The 18,100-nt window shown below is 42.3% G+C and overlaps 1 protein-coding gene across 6 annotated transcripts in view; it reads left to right on the plus strand.

Moving 5' to 3' along the window:
- KDM1A (lysine demethylase 1A) overlaps positions 1–18,100 on the plus strand; it is a 169,095-nt gene that overhangs the window by 11,020 nt on the left and 139,975 nt on the right. For 5 of the 6 annotated variants that reach the window (XM_065576832.1, XM_005309377.4, XM_065576829.1 and 2 more), the window contains exons 2-4: positions 1,600–1,765; positions 10,167–10,226; positions 14,202–14,335. In XM_065576832.1, the coding sequence (XP_065432904.1) occupies positions 1,600–1,765; positions 10,167–10,226; positions 14,202–14,335 (360 nt within the window). The remainder of the gene's footprint in view (positions 1–1,599; positions 1,766–10,166; positions 10,227–14,201; positions 14,336–18,100) is intronic. The other variant, XM_005309378.4, reaches the window with a different exon arrangement.

Genomic DNA, 18,100 nt, shown 5'->3' on the forward strand with positions numbered 1-18,100 from the left:
AGCTACTTATATCTGATCATCTTATATCATGTTTTATAGGGATGAAGTGATGCTGCAGTTATATCCTAAATTCCTTCCTATCTTTTTCTGAGCATTACAAGAGAGATGCAAGAGTTATCTGAGCTCAAAGGTGTGCGAGTTCCGTCTTTAGTGAGCTAATCGTCCTGCCAGCATTCCTTCACATGCATGCATATCTGTGTCAGTGAGGTCCTATTCTCAACTTGATGTTGAAAGAGCCCTTTTAAAAAAAAACAACAAAACCCCAACCCTCTAGTGTGTTATGTTCATTGACACTGTTTTCTTTCAGGCATTCCTCTAAGTGAAGCTTCCAAGTCTCCTGTCTTTTAAATAAGTTATTTTCTTGAATGTCATCTCATACAGTTTTCACTTGTTCATCTTAATTTGTGGCTTGTTTTTTCATGAGGAGGTCTGTTTTCACTAAGTGGTTTTTATCCCCCAAAAAACCTCATGGTTTTTCTTCAGAAAAACTTCATTTGATCTAGCCAGGGCCGGCTCCAGGCAACCAAGCACATGCTTGGGGCGGCACCTGGTAAGGGGTGGCCAATCTTGGGGTGGCGGGGGGCAGCTTGGCGAGGCATTCCATGGGGGGGGGGCAGGCACTCCGGCGGCGCGGCGCTCAGCGGGGGTGCGGCGCGGCGCTCAGCGGGGGGGGCTCCGGCGAGGGGGGGGGGTGGGCTCCAGCGGCGCGGCACTCAGAGGAGTTCCGGGGGGGGGCTGGGGGAGGGGCGGCATCCGGCGGGGGGGGGGGGCTGGGGGAGGGGCGGCATCCGGCGGGGGGGGGGGGGGGGTTGGGGGAGGGGCGGCCTCCGGCGGCGCTTGGCGGAGCGGCACTTTTTTTTGCTGCTTGGGGCAGCAAAAAAGTTAGAGCCGGCCCTGGATCTAGCTATTGCTTCATGCTTCAAGGAAACTTTTTGGGTTAGGTTCTAAAGGGATCTGAGATACTGATGGTTGGAACGTGTGTGATGAAACTTGCACTCAATTACTTCTGTCTGAGGATCAAAAGCCCTGAGAGTGTTTCCATCCTGTGTAGTGCTAAAACATAATCCCTAATAGAGGGATTCCTGTTTGGAGTCCTTTTTCAAAGAAGAATCAACAGGTAATATCACATGTTCTCTAGTGGGCATTCTGGGAGCTTTCCAGGAGGTTTTCTCAAGGATTCACAATCCTATAGGAGCAGGTATGAGACCTTTTAGTCCTTTTACTGTGGTCCTGCTCTAAACTCCCATAAGCTGGCAAATTTTTATTGCAAAACTGTCTTCTTGCAATATCGAAGACTAAGAGGATCACCACTTTAAACTGAATTTTTATGGGTGGTTTCTTAACATTGTTTCCAATGCCTGCTTTAGTAGTCAGGTTTTAGAGTGATAGCCGTGTTAGTCTGTATCAGCAAAAAGAATGAGGAGTACTTGTGGCACCTTAGAGACTAACAAATTTATTTGGCATAAGCTTTCCTGAGCTTATGCCAAATAAATTGGTTAGTCTCTAAGGTGCCACAAGTACTCCTCATTCTTTTTGTTTTAGTAGTAAAATCCATTGTCTTGTTTGGTCTTGATTACTCTGTGATTGTGCTGTTTGCAGGTGGAGTACAGGGAGATGGATGAGAGTCTTGCAAACCTCTCTGAAGATGAATATTACTCTGAGGAGGAGAGAAATGCTAAAGCTGAGAAAGAGAAAAAGCTACCACCACCACCACCACCGGCCCCTCCAGAAGAAGAGAATGAGAGCGAGCCAGAAGAGCCATCTGGTGAGTGGTGAACCAACTCTCCTAAGGGGTAGCACTTGCACTGTTTCAGTTGCAGAAACTTGTGGTCAGCATCATGACCACCGGGTTCAGTTTAGATCTAGTATGAAGGAAAAAGATGTCTGTCCTGTGAGACTTTCTTTGCTGGTCTGTGTGTGAAAAGAGGCTAGACAAATGCATCAGAGCAGATTGATACAAGACTAGAAGATGGCAATATACATGCTGAGACTGCAAACTGAGACGAATCTTTAGCACTAGGTTTTCTGTCTTTGAATGCTTGTATAGATAAACAAATGCTTGTCGAAACAGCTGCTATTTCCTAGGCTGGCACATCTGCTCATATGCAAATATTCATTCTGTTTGTCTTCTATGGGAAAAGATGCCAGGAGTTATTGGGTGAATTCTGTGGTGTGTGCTATGCAGGAGATCAGACTAGTTCAGTGATTCTCAAACTGTGGGTCGAGACACTCCCCCCGCCCAAGGCAGTGAGGCTCAGGCTTTGGCCCTCTCGCCCAGGGTGGCAGGAGTCAGTCTGGCTCAGACTTCGGTCCCCGCTCCTGGAGTCATATAATTTTTGTTGTCAGAAGGGAGTCACGGTGCAATGAAGTTTGAGAACCCCTGGACTAGTTGTTGATGATGATCCCTTCATGCCTTAAACTGCAAATCTGTAAGCTTGTATTTTTATATTTCTCGACAAATACTGTTTGCATAAACATTACTGCTTTCCTCCCTGCCTTTTGGTAAAGGTGAAAGGTCCTGTTTAGAAAAGGGAATTGGAGTGTAAGTGCACTTAGACTTTATATTTATGAAATTGTGTGTCTGTTTTCTGTGCCCTGTGTCAATCCTAGTTTCTCAGAAGAAAGCATCTATAAGGCATTTACTGGTAGTTAAGAGTATGAGTGCTGCTCAATACATGCTCTGTGCCTCCAGGTTTACCCAAAAAAACATTTACCCTTGTATTGCTATATCTCCCTTATGAATTAAGTCATCCTTTTTTAAATTCTGCCTTCAGGAGAGAGGCTTTATATGTGTAGTGGCTTTTGGTTTTACATTTCAGTCATTGCCTGTGCAACACTTGCAGCCTTGTCAGTTATCTGTTGATATAGAGATCTTCCTCCCATGCTGCTCCTAATCTGCTTCTCACAGAGGATCGTGACTGAGCTTGCAAGCAATTAAGGTTGCAGGTGGACCTTCTCAGCTTGACATTAGTTTGATGATGAATATCACCCAAAGCTTCAGTAAATATTAGACTCTAATTGTGTGTGATCTGGGTGACGCTAAGTAGAACCTGAACCCAGAAGTCTCAGGCAATAGGAACATGCCCCGGTCCTGAAACATAATACATGGAGGGAAAAGAATTTTTGTAGGAGTGAAAAAGTTTAGTGATTTAGTTTGGGTTGGTCCTGCTTTGAGCAGGGGGTTGGACTAGATGACCTCCTGAGATCTCTTCCAACCCTAATCTTCTATGATTCTAAGTTAAAATAATAAAGATCTTTATGTATGCAGTGGGGTTGCAGCTGTGTTGATCCCAGGTTATTAGAGAGACAAAGTGGGTGAGGGTAGTACCTTTTATTGGACCAGCTTCTGTTAGTGAGAGAGACAAGCTATTGAGCACACTCAGAGCTCTTCTCCAATAAAGATATTCCCTCACCCATCTTGTCTTTTACTTCATTATAGCCAATCTCTGCCAAAAGTGTCATTTTAATCTGTGCAATTAAGAAGTCTACTGAAGAAATGCCTAAGTTAGACTACATTGCATGAGTGTAATCATCGTTTCAGTACAAAATTGATGCATTTCACATTTGCTTTTAAGATGCCACAAATTCACTATGTATGTCTAAGCATGACCCTTGGGTACTGTTCTGTGAACAACCAAAACAGCACTCCCAGTGTAGTATATCACAAGAGCAAGAAAAACGTTGAGAATTGCCAGTTTGACATACACCCATGTATAGATAAATGTCTACACTGCACATTTCTTTTGGTGACAGGTAGAGTAGTCCTCCTCCTGTTCCCCCCAGTGAGGCGTGGCTTTTAGGCAAATAAAGCCTGAAGGGTGTGGGTAAGAGTGGAAGTAGGTACCCTGCCCTACTTGCTTTCTACTTACCCAAGCCATGCCTCTGTGTCTACGCTGCTATTTTGAGCTGCTGCTGTAGCCTTTCCCTGATGCTTCCGCGTAGCCAGCCTTTCACTGACCCATGTAGGTTCAGATGAAAGCAGCCAGCATTTCACTGCGGCACATAGTTTGTGTAGCTAAGTGCTGTCGTCAGTAGCGTGTAGTGTTAGATGTGCAGTAACTCGTTTAACGTTGTAGTTATGTTCCTGAAAAATGCTACTTTAAGCGAAACGATGTTAAGCGAATCCAATTTCCCCATAAGAACTAATGTAAACGGGGAGAGTTAGGTTCCAGGGAAATTTTTTTTCATCAAACAAGCCTATATTTTATTTTTTTATTGATGCATCTGAAGAAGTGAGGTTTTTACCCACGAAAGCTTATGCCCAAATAAATCTGTTAGTCTTTAAGGTGCCAGCAGGCTCCTTGTTGTTTTTGTAGATACAGACTAACACGGCTATCCCCTGATATTTTATTTTTATATATACACCTCTACCCCCATATAACGCGACCCGATATAACATGAATTTGGATATAACGCGGTAAAGTAGCGCTGGGGGGGGGGGGGGGGCTGCGCACTCTGGCGGATCAAAGCAAGTTCAATATAACGCGGTTTCACCTATAATGCGGTAAGATTTTTTGGCTCCCAAGGACAGCGTTATATCGGGGTAGAGGTGTGTGCGCACACACGCACGCGCACACACTACATTTTAAATAAACAATTTAATACTGTCCGCGGCAATGATGATTGTGAAGCTTGGTTGAGATGGTAAAGTCAGAGTGTGGAAGAGGGTGGGATATTTCCCTGGGAATGCCTTGCTGCTAAATGATGATCTTGGCTGAGTCCTCAAGGGTTAACACGTTGTTAATGTAGCCCCACATTCTACAAGGCAGTACGAATGGAGGGAGGGGAGACAGCGTGGCAGAGAGAGACAGTCAAGCACAGTGTATGAGAGAGAGATGCACATTGCCCCTTTAAGTATGCTGACTCCACTATAAGTACACTGCCTTTTTAAGTAGATCAGCAAGTTGAGACAGCAGCTGCTGCCAGCAAACTCCCTCTGTCCTGAGCCCTGTCGTGTCCCCCCTGCTCTGTGGAGATGGGGGTACAGGACCTGGGGGGAGGGGGACACCCTGACATTAGCACCCCTTCCTCCCCAGCACAGTAAGTAGGCTTCCGGGAGCAGCTCCAAGGCAGAGGGCAGGAGCAGCACACAGCAGTCTGGGGAGGGACTGCTGAGCTGCCTGGCAATTCATAGCCTGCTGGGTGGCTGCTGCACAGGGAACTTAAGGGAGCGGGGGACTGATGGGGGGGCTGCTGGTCCACCCTTGGTTCCAAGCCCCCACCAGCTAGCTCCATCGAGTTGCTCTTTCTGCAAGCAGTGGACAAAGCAGGTAGCTGCCAAACAATGTTATAAGGGAGCATTGCGCAACTTTAAACAAGCATGTTCTCTAATTGATCAGCAAGGAAACAACGTTAACCCGGATGACTTTAAGTGAGGAGTTACTGTATCTTGTTTTTAAAACGTGCTACATTCCAGGCAGTTTTGTCCTATCTTTGTTGTATTAGCTGCCTTTGGAACATGCAAAAAATATTGGCACATGCCGAGCTTGTGAAAAAAGACTGTAACTCGAAGAGCTTCTTCCCATAGCCAGTCTCTAGCCTTTTTCGCTCTTATATTTGTAAAATGTGCCTAATTATGCATTTTGGTGAGCATGTTAGTCTGTCTTTTTAGTTGTTAGGATACAGCAAACATAAAAAATGAAAACATTTGCTGCTGTGCTGTAAGCGTAGACTTGCTGAAAACTCTTCATCCAAACAATACTAGCAGCAAACTCAGGAAATCTATTCCACATTTCATTGATAGCTTTTTTTAATATAGATTTACTCACTATGGTGACATGTCTCATCCCATTCACCTCAATGAAGCATGAAATTTAAAGCTTAATTAAGAATATTATGTTAGGAATAAAAAGCTTATAAGGAAATTAAAGGCAGCAAGTACAGTAATGGTAAATTAGCATTGCGCAGCTAAAATTAAAAAACCAGAAAATGCAGAATCTAGTTTCTGCATCACTATTAACTTGGCTGCATTGCATGATCTGTTTTATTATTCTTTGTATTATAAACAAATGTTAACCGATGTGTGTAACCAAGAAAAGAGGACTAGAAAGTAAAATAGGTATGAAGTGGACAAGTTGATCTTGCTGTAAGAACAGTTTGCATTTCTTAACAAATTGTAAATTTTGTAACCTTAACATTCATTTTTCATTTAACAATGAAAACTATTTTGCAACCTAGCTATTTGTTTACTATAACAGTGTCCTCCACCCTGTGGTAACACAGTTTAGAAGGTAGCAAAGCTCTGGGCCTTGTTTAGGATGTGATGGGTGTGCTGTTTGGGGACAATTTTCAGATGTTCTGATATAGCTGGACCAGTAGAGCATTTTGGAATTGCAAGCTTTAACAAAGAAGACCCTCAGTATTATAAAACAGCTTTCAGAGGGATATTTAATAATTAAAGTAACTTTTAAAGTATTGTATTAGAAGCTTAATTTCACATTTCTCCAAGGTAGGGGAACCAGCACAGTTGAAAAGAGTAGAGGGAGGTTTTATAGGTTTTTCTGTTGGCAATCTAATTGTCTGTTAAATTACCGTATATACTCGATCATAAGCCGGTCCGTTTATAAGCCGACGCCCCCCCCTCCCCAAGATAGATAAATAAAAATGGAAAATTTTTATAACCCGTTCATAAGCCGACCCTATAATTCAGGAGTCAGCGAACTTTGGCTCTCGGGTCATCAGGATAAGCTGCTGGGGGGCTGAGATGGTTTGTTTACCTTGAGCGTCCACAGGCACGGAGGTAAACCTAAGTACACAAAGTGTCCTGGGCCAGGACAGCAACTGGTGGGGAAACTTTTTTGGGGGGAGAAGCTGGGAGTCAGGGGAGTAGCCCCTGTGACCACCCCCCACATGACCCCTGCCCCATCCCTTCCCACTTTATCTGGGGAGGGCCAGGGGAGGATGTCTCTGGCCTGGCTGGAACTGCTCTGGCAGGCTAGACCGGGCGGCACGGCCGCAGCCTGCCAGCCCCGGAGATGCAGCTGCTTCGGAGGCTGTGGGGAGAGCAGCGTGGACAGAAGCAGAGACACTCTAGCCCTGCCTCTTCCCTTCTGTCTCTGCTGGCTGTACTGCCTCTCCTTGCTCCCTCTGTTGGGGGGAGGGGCTGTGTCCCACCTCTCCCTCTCTATACCCGTTCATAAGCCGACTTCCCTTCTCTGGTGCTTCTCTTTTTTTACTAAAAAAATTCGGCTTATGAACCAGTATATATAGTATATCTGAGTTCTTTGATACCACTGTACTCCTTTAAATAAAGCAACCTTCTTTTTTTCTCCCCTCCTTTGAGTTTTTCTTCTCTGACTTCATCAACTTGGAATTTATCCTATTTTGCCCTGTTTCTTGTGGCTTCTCTCCCCACTCAGACCCCATTTGTCTGTCAGCCTTTTTAGTTTGTGATAAGTAATGTTTGTAGCTGGCGCTTACCAAGGGAGAACAAGACTGAATCAGTAATGTACTGTCGCTTTCCCACAGTGGCAGCTCTATGCTGTGTCTCATCTGATTTGTCTCCTTTCTTTTTTACATTGAAACTGAGCATGAAATTTTAGGCCTCCTATGCTACTTTCCCACTGCCTTTTTTTGAGTACTGTTGGTGACTGGTACCTTTTGCTATTGTTTCTCTTGTATGGATGAGAGCGAAGTAAAATGGATTCTTCTACCTACCTCTTTCTCCTTGACTGCTTTTCAGAACACTCTCCTTTACCCCCCTTCCCATCCACCTCTAGAGGCCGAGGCTCCTGAATTTTCTCCTCTGCACATAGTTTGTTCAGCTGGAACCATGTGACATTGACAAAGATTGTGTCTTTTTCAGTTTGTTGGTGCTCTGGAAAAGGCAGCAGGAGCATGACCTTGCCGCTGTGGAAGATTAGGCATTTCTCTGATATACAGTACATCTACCTCCTTGTTCTCAAAAATAAATTTTAAAACCTGAGCTGTGTTCCAGTAACTCTAAACCTTATTTGTGCTCAGAAAATGACTTGTTGCTAACAGTACAAGTCAGTAGTAGGTCTCTCTGAACTGGTATTGAAAACATTTGACTGTTGTAAGTGTAAATACAAAGCATCACACATTCTGTAATAGTATTGAGAACATCTTTGTGCTATCTACTCTTGTCAGCACCAGTTCAGAGAGACTGATAATTGACAGCCAGTGAAAGCAAGAGATTTATTTCCTAGTGTACACAAGGCATGAGTGTGTGACTTGATATGCAAATAAACTCTTTGTGGTTTAGAGACATTCTCTTACTATATGGTTGTGGAGCTCTGAGCACAATAGCACCCCTCCCCTCCCCCGATTGGGACTGCTGAGTGCTCAATCATTATTCATTCAAATAACTTTTAGCTCAAGCTCTCTAAAAAATTAGTAGTGGGTATAAAAATTGTCAGCAGATTTTCCCCAACAATAGTTGTCTGCTTAACTAGTAAGCAAGTAAATCTTAATCCTCTACTTCAGATGAGTGAAAAATGTTTGTGCAGCACCTGCTATGGGCCATTACAGGTGGACCAGCATCTCCAGTAGAAAATGTGTAGTTAACTAACACTTCTCCTAGGTTACTGACTCTTGGCTTCATTGGAACTGGAGTGCCCTAAAGCTCTGTGTGGATAGCAACTTCTATGGGGTTCTTTATAGAGTTGTATTGTTCAGATTTCCCTTCTGGTCTGTTTCCTATTGTCTGTTTTCATTTTATGTGTAGACTTGGGGTGCTGTGGAGTTCAGAGTGCACTTTCAACATATGAAAGCATGCAAATATCTGATTCACCATACCATTCTTATTGGGGATTAGATTTGGAGCAGGAGGTAAATTTTAAAATTTGTATGTTGAGTTAGGATGTCAGAAACTCTCCCTAAGAGCTTCAAACTGTGTCCCAACCGCTACAAAACGATCCTCCAACCCTAACAAGCAATCTTAATGAGTGTTCTGTACCTCAGGAGGGTCATAACTGTGATCTACTTGAGAATGTCACTTTGAGCCATCATGATCTGAGAGGGGCTACTGTCCCATTGGTCACTGTGAGCCCTAGAAATCTTTTCCATTGAGCATAGGAGATTTGTTCTTTAGGAACTCTGCTGGGTGTTGGGACATTACCTTGAAGCATTCCGGTTTGAAGGAGCCTCAAAATAAGTCTAGACTACCAAACGGTGCTTAGATATCTTCAGATCATTCCACTACTTCCTGCTCTTTGGAGCTGAGAAGATGTATAGACAGAACCATCCAATCATAGAAGCATATCTTCTATGAGCAAAATTGAGGTAATTTCTCCAATAGAGATTTAGTGATGCATGAGAAGGGGGCTTATAAAGGCTTGCTCCCATAGGCATCACAGCCACACCTATCCCTGTTCCTAAAATTACTCAGTTTCCAATTAATATTTTTATTCATGCAGGACCTCTATCCACGACTTTTATGTAAGCTGAGGTAATTTTGAAGCCTCTTCGCATCTTTCCGCTGGTTGCTTTGCATTTCCTTACGCGTCCAGCTCTGGCTATAGTGAAAGTTCACTGTAAGATATTAAAGTACTTTGTACCTGAGTGTGTAGATGTCCACATCAGTGCTCTGTGGGTCAACAGTATTGACACACTCTGCTTCTAGGGTTCTAATGGATTGTAGGTACACCAAGAGCATTGAAGCAGATATTGTTGGTCTGAACCTTGCACAGTTCGTGCTTCAAGGAAAGGTTTATGGAAGAGAAGGAAGAGGCTCTCTTGAAAATAATAGATGCTTTTCAGAATGGTTCCCTCTATCCCATTTCAGTTGGTGAGTGCAGGGATATCCAGGGAAAGATTATCAAATTCTTGCAGTTTTAGACCCCTAGGCTCTCAATGTACCCATCCAACCAATCTTCAAACTGGTAGTAAGAAGTGTAATCTTATTCCACTCCCAGCTATTAATAAAGCTGATCATAAGTATTTAGCCACCAGGAATGCTACATACTGTGTGCTTCTACCTTTCCCACAAGAGTGATTTAAAGAGTTCCAATAACAAGGATAAAACTTTAGAAGACTACAAAGTTTGGTGCCCTGGACCTATATTCCAAAAGATGGAATTCTCAGAAAATGTGTTTAGTTAGTTGGTGAAATTTAATACTTAAATCGCCAACTGCCAGGCCTTTATGTCCAAATATGATTTTAACTTATGGAGTAAGGTCCCTGAGTTCTCCTCTTTCCTTCCACAGGGCAAGCAGGAGGACTTCAAGACGACAATTCTGGAGGGTATGGAGACGGCCAAGCATCAGGTGAGGGTGGCGTTTGATGCTTGCCACTTAATAGCAAGAGCCGCCAAATGAGGGATTGATGCTTGCAAGTGCGCATGGGTGTGGGTGTTCAGACCTTAGCAAGAGGTATAGGAGACATTTACTCTTTGAGAAAGGGAGGAATCTCTTCTAATTGCAGTTGAAGGCTCTAGTGACTAAGTAAATGGAAAGTAAAACTACACTGAAATCCCTCAGGCCGATCTCTCATCCCTCCACTCCTCTCCATGTTCAGAGGAGACCAAACATGGGAAAGGGTACTTCCTGCTTAGTCAGCTTTTACACATTAGAATGGTACTGAGCTCCAGGCTTCAGTGTGCTAGGCCCTTTTCTAATACACTTGAAGCCCATATATTTTTGAAAGGATTGAGTTCATGAGCAATTTCCCAGCATTTGGCACAGAAGACTTGCCTATGGGGTAGGTTAGTCCACTTTTTAATAGACTGGCTCATGAATTCGAGCCAACATTTGATCTGAAGTATCGATATAAAGGGGAATGCATTTAGCTTGTAATCCCCACCAATTGCTTTCTTTATTTTTAAGTACTGTCAGAATGCTACCAAAATGTTCATCTTCCTCAAACCATGCCACTATATGCCTGTGGCACCTGAGGAGTCAGGCATGGGGTTTTAATCAAAGTAGTTATGAGTTCCATTCTAGACCGTGAAGAAATAAACCTCTTTGAAACAAATACAAAATTCAAGGTATCGCAGGGGTTCACCCTCACCCGTTCTAAATGAAGGAGCCTGATTATGTTTTGGACCTTGGTATCAGCACATATAGAGATCCCTTTTTAAATATTTTCAGACTTACGGAGGGGACATAGTGCTTTTTTGCCCTGGACTTTTTGACTCTGCATTTTGCAAATTATACATGTTACATCAGTATCAAACTGTTTCTGGGAGTGTGCTTTACCCACTTGGATGGATGAATTAATGATTACTAATTCCTGGAAATGGTCAAGAGAGCAGAATGTGTTGCTTTAAGTACTGAAGGAGTTTTTCATCTGAAAATGTCCCACCAAGGCGTGTGGTGTGGATTTTTTCTTTCTTTCTTTCTTTCTTTCTTTCTTTCTTTTTTTGATGGAGCAGTGGCCAACAAAATCCTTTTGAGATGTGTCCTGTGAGGAAGGAGAATACCAAAATGCAGGTTGGGTTAAATATTCATGAATGGTTGGTACTGTAGTCAGGAAGTAATAAATCTGTGTGTGTTTGTAAAAGAGAGAGGAGTAAAGGAGAATCTGTGGTGGTGAACCACCTTAATCATAGAGATGCACAGAAAAACTGTCAAAGACAAATGTGTGTGAATCCTCCAGGATGAGACTCTTCCATTCCTTGTTGAGATTTTTCATAAAGCATGGTTCATGTAAGAGTAGAGGGGGAATAGTTTAACCTACCTGAAGGTGATCTAAATTTAGCCTGCTCAATTGCAAGAAATCCACTAGAAGGGTGTTTGGTTTTAAGTGAGCTCTTCTGGCTGGTGAGCCATATTAAAATATTTTGCTGTTGTCTGTGGATTATATTTTACACCTATTCCATTCTGATCTTCAGGTCTGTTTCCTCAGTAACCATCTTAGTTCACAAACAAGATAAAAGTAAAGATTTCTGCTCAGCCTTTAATTATGAAAGCTTATCAAAGACAACTTGTTTCTGTGACCTTTTAATTTAAAGCCTATAGTCTCATGAGATGTGAACATGGCCTTAGGGAAAAAAACCTGCTTGGACCATCCTTTTAAATCCTTCTGTAGGAACTGAAGATTTTCTTTTTAAGGTACTTTATAGCTGCGGGAGCTTTGTCTCTCAAAACTGGTGAAACACAAACTCTGCTGACTGTGCCATATTCAGTGGAAAGGAGATTTGGTTTTATCTAGATTCTTTCCAAAGGTTTTATTGGGAGTTTTGCATTAGTTGTTTGGACAACATGCTTGGTGGTGTGTTCTTTCAGAAAAAGTCTCTGGTCAGTCCCTTTGTTTCCAGTAAAAACTCCTAAAACAGTCTAGTCAGCATGTTTGGCATTTGTTCAGTTTGTCTCTGAGACATGTTTTAAGACCTTTTTTTTCACTATTACTTGGTGTTATGGGCACTTAATCTCTGGTAGTCAGTTCTGCTAAAGGTAGTGCAGGGGGTGATGGATAGCTTCAGGTTGGTTCACTTGACAGTATATGTAGGGTACTTTTACTATACATGCATACTTGCACAGTGAATCTCAGATTTATAGACGGATGGAAAATAGCTATAGAGTAGCCCATCCTCTGGGCTAGTGAACACTTATTACCCAAGGAATTGATCTTCTACCCTCTACAATAGGAGATTTTTTTTTCAATAGCCTAATAGATATTGCTGTCAGGAAATCTTACTTGATATTCAACCTAGTTTTTCCAGTTTTTATTTTCAGTTTATGCTACTAAGTAATCCCCTTTGTCCACGCTCCACAGTTTTATGCCTCTGTGGTGTTTAGATCCTGCCAATTATTAGTCAGTTGTCTTCACTCTTGGTTGTCATGCAGTCAAGCTATTCATAGTTAGCTCTTTTAATCTTTCCTCATAAATCGCTCTTCAGCCCCTTAATTTTCTTTAAGTTCCTTCAAATTGGTCTTCATCTTTATGGTATAAAAATGCTCAGAATAGTTTCACCAGACCTGCAGAAAGAGGATAATTTCCCTCCCACCACCTTCCCATTCTGTAACATGGTGCCTCTGCCCATCCAACCTAAAATCATACAGATGTTTTTGTTTCCATAACACACTGCAAAGTTCTATCTTATTTGATGCCTTCCACCATCTCTTAGTGAATATTGATACTGGAATTGTTCATCTCAGTCTCATTTCATTATTTGTGTTTTGGCATTTTTCCCTTGGATATATTCGCTTGTATTTTTCCAGTTTAGCTTTTTTTCTGTTTATATTTCTAACCTTCCGAGGTCACCTAGTATTTTAAAATTGACCTCACTGACATTTGCCTCTCAATGTATTTTTTTGTCTTGCTTTTTGTGCCTGTAAGATGTACCTTTAAAGTGAAGCCCAGAAGTGCCCTTTCCTTTTATGCAGAAATGTCTGTTTTTGTGCACTTTTTTTGTGACTTGTGTGTAGTTAGTTTCTGTGTTCTGCTGTAATTTAAGGATTACGGTCTAGCTAATACTATTGTTCTTGCAGTTTTCTGTAAACTGTGATTTCCATTTGTTCCAAAAATGCTAAATGTTCAAGTGCCTTAATTGGACACCATCTTTGCATATAGACATGACTCCTAGTTTGTGTCCAGCAGTAGACTTTAAGCATTGCATTATCTAGGAAAAGATAAAATTCCTTTCCTTTATTTCACTCAGGAAAATATAGCAGTCTCTTGCATGTATCTACACTCCACTGCTGTACACATTATGGGTATGCTGGTTAGGCTAAAGGGATGGACTGTGGGTTTCTCTAGATTTAGGAAAAGAAGCCAGTGTTTGTCAGTGTTAATCTAGACAAACCCTTGGAAGCTGGAGAGCAGATGTGAGGAACCTATACATTGTCCTCTTTGTGGTTTACAGCCCTCTTGGCTTAGGAGGAGTCTCCTGAAGGTTTGTGGAGCTTTGAGAGAGAGAGTGAGAGATCTAAACCAGTTATTTCTTACGGATAAACAGTTTAGTTTTCTTTTCATATCTTTTTATCTCCTCACTTTTACTTGTTGCTTGTTTTCTAAATCCTGTGTTCTTTTGTAGTAGTGCTAGTGCTGGTGCCCAATTTTGATCTGTAACTCAAAGCACTGGCTGAGATATTTTTGGCTTGCAGAAATAGACAAAAGAAGCTGGTGGAAGTGTAAGACAAAACCAGTTGGCACATCATTAAATATGGATATTCAAGGTGTCTTGACCAGGAGGGGATAGCTTTTTAGTAAAAACACTGACATATCAGTTGCTTTTGGAATACTTGTTAGACACCCCTTTTTTGTTTTTGTTTATTTTTTTTTATTTTTTGTGTGTGTAGGTGTGGAGGGTGCAGCTTTCCAGAGTAGACTTCCGCATGATCGTATGACCTCTCAAGAAGCTGCTTGTTTTCCAGACATCATCAGTGGCCCGCAGCAGACTCAGAAAGTGTTTCTGTACATCAGGAATCGCACAGTAAGTTCTTTAGTATTAGAAACCTTGATGGGAACATTTCCATATCTTTTTAATAATTTGCAAAGAACATCTGGATGGCTCTGTCTGGCGATTGCTTCTTGTGGTGATTGATGGTTTCTATGATGAGCTGTTCTATTTCAGAAACCTGTCACACACAAAATCAATACAGGTAGTTCTTATCCAGTTCTGGATTGAGGCATTCTTTTGAGGGACAGTATAAGCAAATCTGCACTGGTGTTAGACCTGTTGCTTGAATACCGTGCACATTCTTAAGGTTACAAATAGAAGTTTCATATAAGTTTCTCTTTTTCGATTGTCCATAACTTTTCCAACTAGTTTCCTTTTGGGCAGAAACTTCTATATTTAGTCTCAGGCTGTTGAGAAATTTAGCTAATTTTGTTGCATAAGAGGCCTGAAAACATTTTTACTTAAGGAAATTTAAGAAAAAATTGCTTATGCGTGGAACTCAAATGCCTAAATCTTGAAACATTGAATTATGCATGTCACTTGTCCTCAGTAAAGAACTTTCATTAAGTGAATCAAACTTCTTTTGTGTCTGTTGCATTTATGTTTTAATTCAAAATATCATTCATGCAACTGAAAGTACTGAGGGTGGAGTTTTCAAATGTGACCAAGTCACTTAGGTGTTGGCTTGGCAACCTGGTCAATTGACCTGTCAAATAATAGAGAAACAAGGTAGGTGAGCGTGGTGTCTTTTATCTGGACCAACTTCTGTTGGTGAAAGAGACAAACTTTCAAGCTATGCCTCTTCTTCCGGTCTCTGATGTCCTGGTACCAACATAGCTACAACAACACTGCAAATAGTCAAATAATCTCAGCTGACCACCTATTATTTGACTACGGTTCAATTTTTTTCAGATTTTTTCAGCAAGAATGCCCTGATGTAGACAATAGTCTACCTTTTTGATTGCATCATGATGCCATATGTTAGCAAGCTTACTTAAAAGTTCGTGATTGCTCACCTTACACATTCTGTAATAGTACTGAGAACATCTTTGTGCTATCTACTCTTGTTGTCAGCACCAGTTCAGAGAGACTGATAGTTGACAGCCAGTGAAAGCAAGAGATTTATTTCCTAGTGTACACAAGGCATGAGTGTGTGACTTGATATGCAAATAAACTCTTTGTGGTTTAGAGGCATTCTCTTACTATATGGTTGTGGAGCTCTCAGCACAATAGCCGTCCCACCCACCCCCCGTTCTGATTGGGACTGCTGAGTGCTCATTCATTATTCATTCAAATAACTTTTAGCTCAAGCTCTCTAAAAAATTAGTAGTGGGTATAAAAATTGTCAGCATATTTTCCCCAACAATAGTCGTCTGCTTAACTAGTAAGCAAGTAAATCTTAATCCTCTACTTCAGATGAGTGAAAATGTTTGTGCAGCACCTGCTATGGGCCATTACAGGTGGACCAGCATCTCCAGTAGAAAATGTGTAGTTAACTAACACTTCTCCTAGGAGACTGACTCTTGGCCTCATTGGAACTGGAGTGCCCTAAAGCTCTGTGTGGATAGCAACTTCTATGGGGTTCTTTATAGAGGTGTATTGTCTGTTTTCATTTTATGTGTAGACTTGGGGTGCTGTGGAGTTCAGAGTGCACTTTCAACATATGAAAGCATGCAAATATCTGATTCACCATACCATTCTTATTGGGGATTAGATTTGGAGCGGGAGGTAAATTTTAAAATTTGTATGTTGAGTTAGGATGTCAGAAACTCTCCCTAAGAGCTTCAAACTGTATCCCAACCGCTACAAAAGGATCCTCCAACCCTAACAAGCAATCTTAATGAGTGTTCTGTACCTCAGGAGGGTCATAACTGTGATCTACTTGAGGATGTCACTTTGAGCCATCATGATCTGAGAGGGGCTACTGTCCCATTAGCCACTGTGAGCCCTAGAAATCTTTTCCATTGAGCATAGGAGATTTGTTCTTTAGGAACTCTGCTGGGTGTTGGGACATTACCTTGAAGCATTCTGGTTTGAAGGAGCCTCGAAATAAGTCTAGACTACCAAACGGTGCTTAGATCTCTTCAGATCATTCCACTGCTTCCTGCTCTTTGGAGCTGAGAAGATGTATAGACAGAACCATCCAATCATAGAAGCATATCTTCTATGAGCAAAATTGAGGTAGTTTCTCCAATAGAGATTTAGTGATGCATGAGAAGGGGGCTTATAAAGGCTTGCTCCCATAGGCATCACAGCCACACCTATCCCTGTTCCTAAAATTACTCAGTTTCCAATTAGTATTTTTAGTCATGCAGGACCTCTATCCAGGACTTTTATGTAAGCTGAGGTAATTTTGAAGCCTCTTCGCATTTTTCCGCTGGTTGCTTTGCATTTCCTTACGCGTCCAGCTCTGGCTATAGTGAAAGTTCACTGTAAGATATTAAAGTACTTTGTACCTGAGTGTGTAGATGTCCACATCAGTGCTCTGTGGGTCAACAGTATTGACACACACTGCTTCTAGGGTTCTGGGAGTCAGGCGAGTAACCCCTGTGACCACCCCTCCGGGACTCCCACCCTCTCCCCATCCCATCCCTTCCCACCTTATCTGGGGAGGGCCAGGGGAGGATGTCTCTGGCCTGGCTGGAACTGCTCCAGCGGGCCAGATCCAGAGCTGCAGCTGCTTCGGAGGCTGGGGGGAGAGCAGCATGGCCAGAAGCAGACACACTCTGGCCCTGCCTCTTCCCTTCTGTCTCTGCTGGCTGTGCTGCCTCTCCTTGCTCCCTCTGTTTGGGGGGAGGGGCTGTGTCCCACCTCTCCCTCTCTATACCCGTTCATAAGCCGACTTCCCTTCTCTGGTGCTTCCCTTTTTTACTAAAAAAATTCGGCTTATGAGCGAGTATATACAGTATATCTGAGTTCTTTGATACCACTGTACTCCTTTAAATTAAGCACTCTTCTTTTTTTCTCCCCTTCTTTGAGTTTTTCTTCTCTGCCTTCATCAACTTGGAATTTATCCTATTTTGCCCCATTTCTTGTGGCTTCTCTCCCCACTCAGACCCCATTTATCTGTCAGCCTTTTTAGTTTGTGATAAGTAATGTTTGTAGCTGGCGCTTACCAAGGGAGAACAAGATTGAATCAGTAATGTACTGTCGCTTGCCCACAGTGGCAGCTCTATGCTGTGTTTCATCTGATTTGTCTCCTTTCTTTTTTTACATTGAAACTGAGCATGAAATTTTAGGCCTATGCTACTTTCCCACTGCCTTTATTTGAATACTGTTGGTGACTGGTACCTTTTGCTATGGTTTCTCTTGTATGGATGAGAGCGAAGTAAAATGGATTCTTCTACCTACCTCTTTCTCCTTGACTGCTTTTCAGAACACTCTCCTTTACCCCCCTTCCCACCCACCTCTAGAGGCCGAGGCTCCTGAATTTTCTCCTCTGCACATAGTTTGTTCAGCTGGAACCATGTGACATTGACAAAGATTGTGTCCTTTTCAGTTTGTTGGTGCTCTGGAAAAGGCAGCAGGAGCATGACCTTGCCGCTGTGGAAGATTAGGCATTTCTCTGATATACAGTACATCTACCTCCTTGTTCTCAAAAATATATTTTAGAACCTGAGCTGTGTTCCAGTAACTCTAAACCTTATTTGTGCTCAGAAAATGACTTGTTGCTAATATGATGTCATATGTTAGCAAGCTTACTTAAAAGTTCGTGGTTGCTCACCTTACTACATGCTAATGCCATCTGTTGGGGAAAAAGGTAAACTAACTGAAAGGTGAGCATCTTGATTGGCTGAG

This window comes from Chrysemys picta, chromosome 23 (genome assembly GCF_011386835.1).
Source record: "Chrysemys picta bellii isolate R12L10 chromosome 23, ASM1138683v2, whole genome shotgun sequence".
In the NCBI taxonomy this organism is placed as follows: domain Eukaryota; kingdom Metazoa; phylum Chordata; order Testudines; family Emydidae; genus Chrysemys; species Chrysemys picta.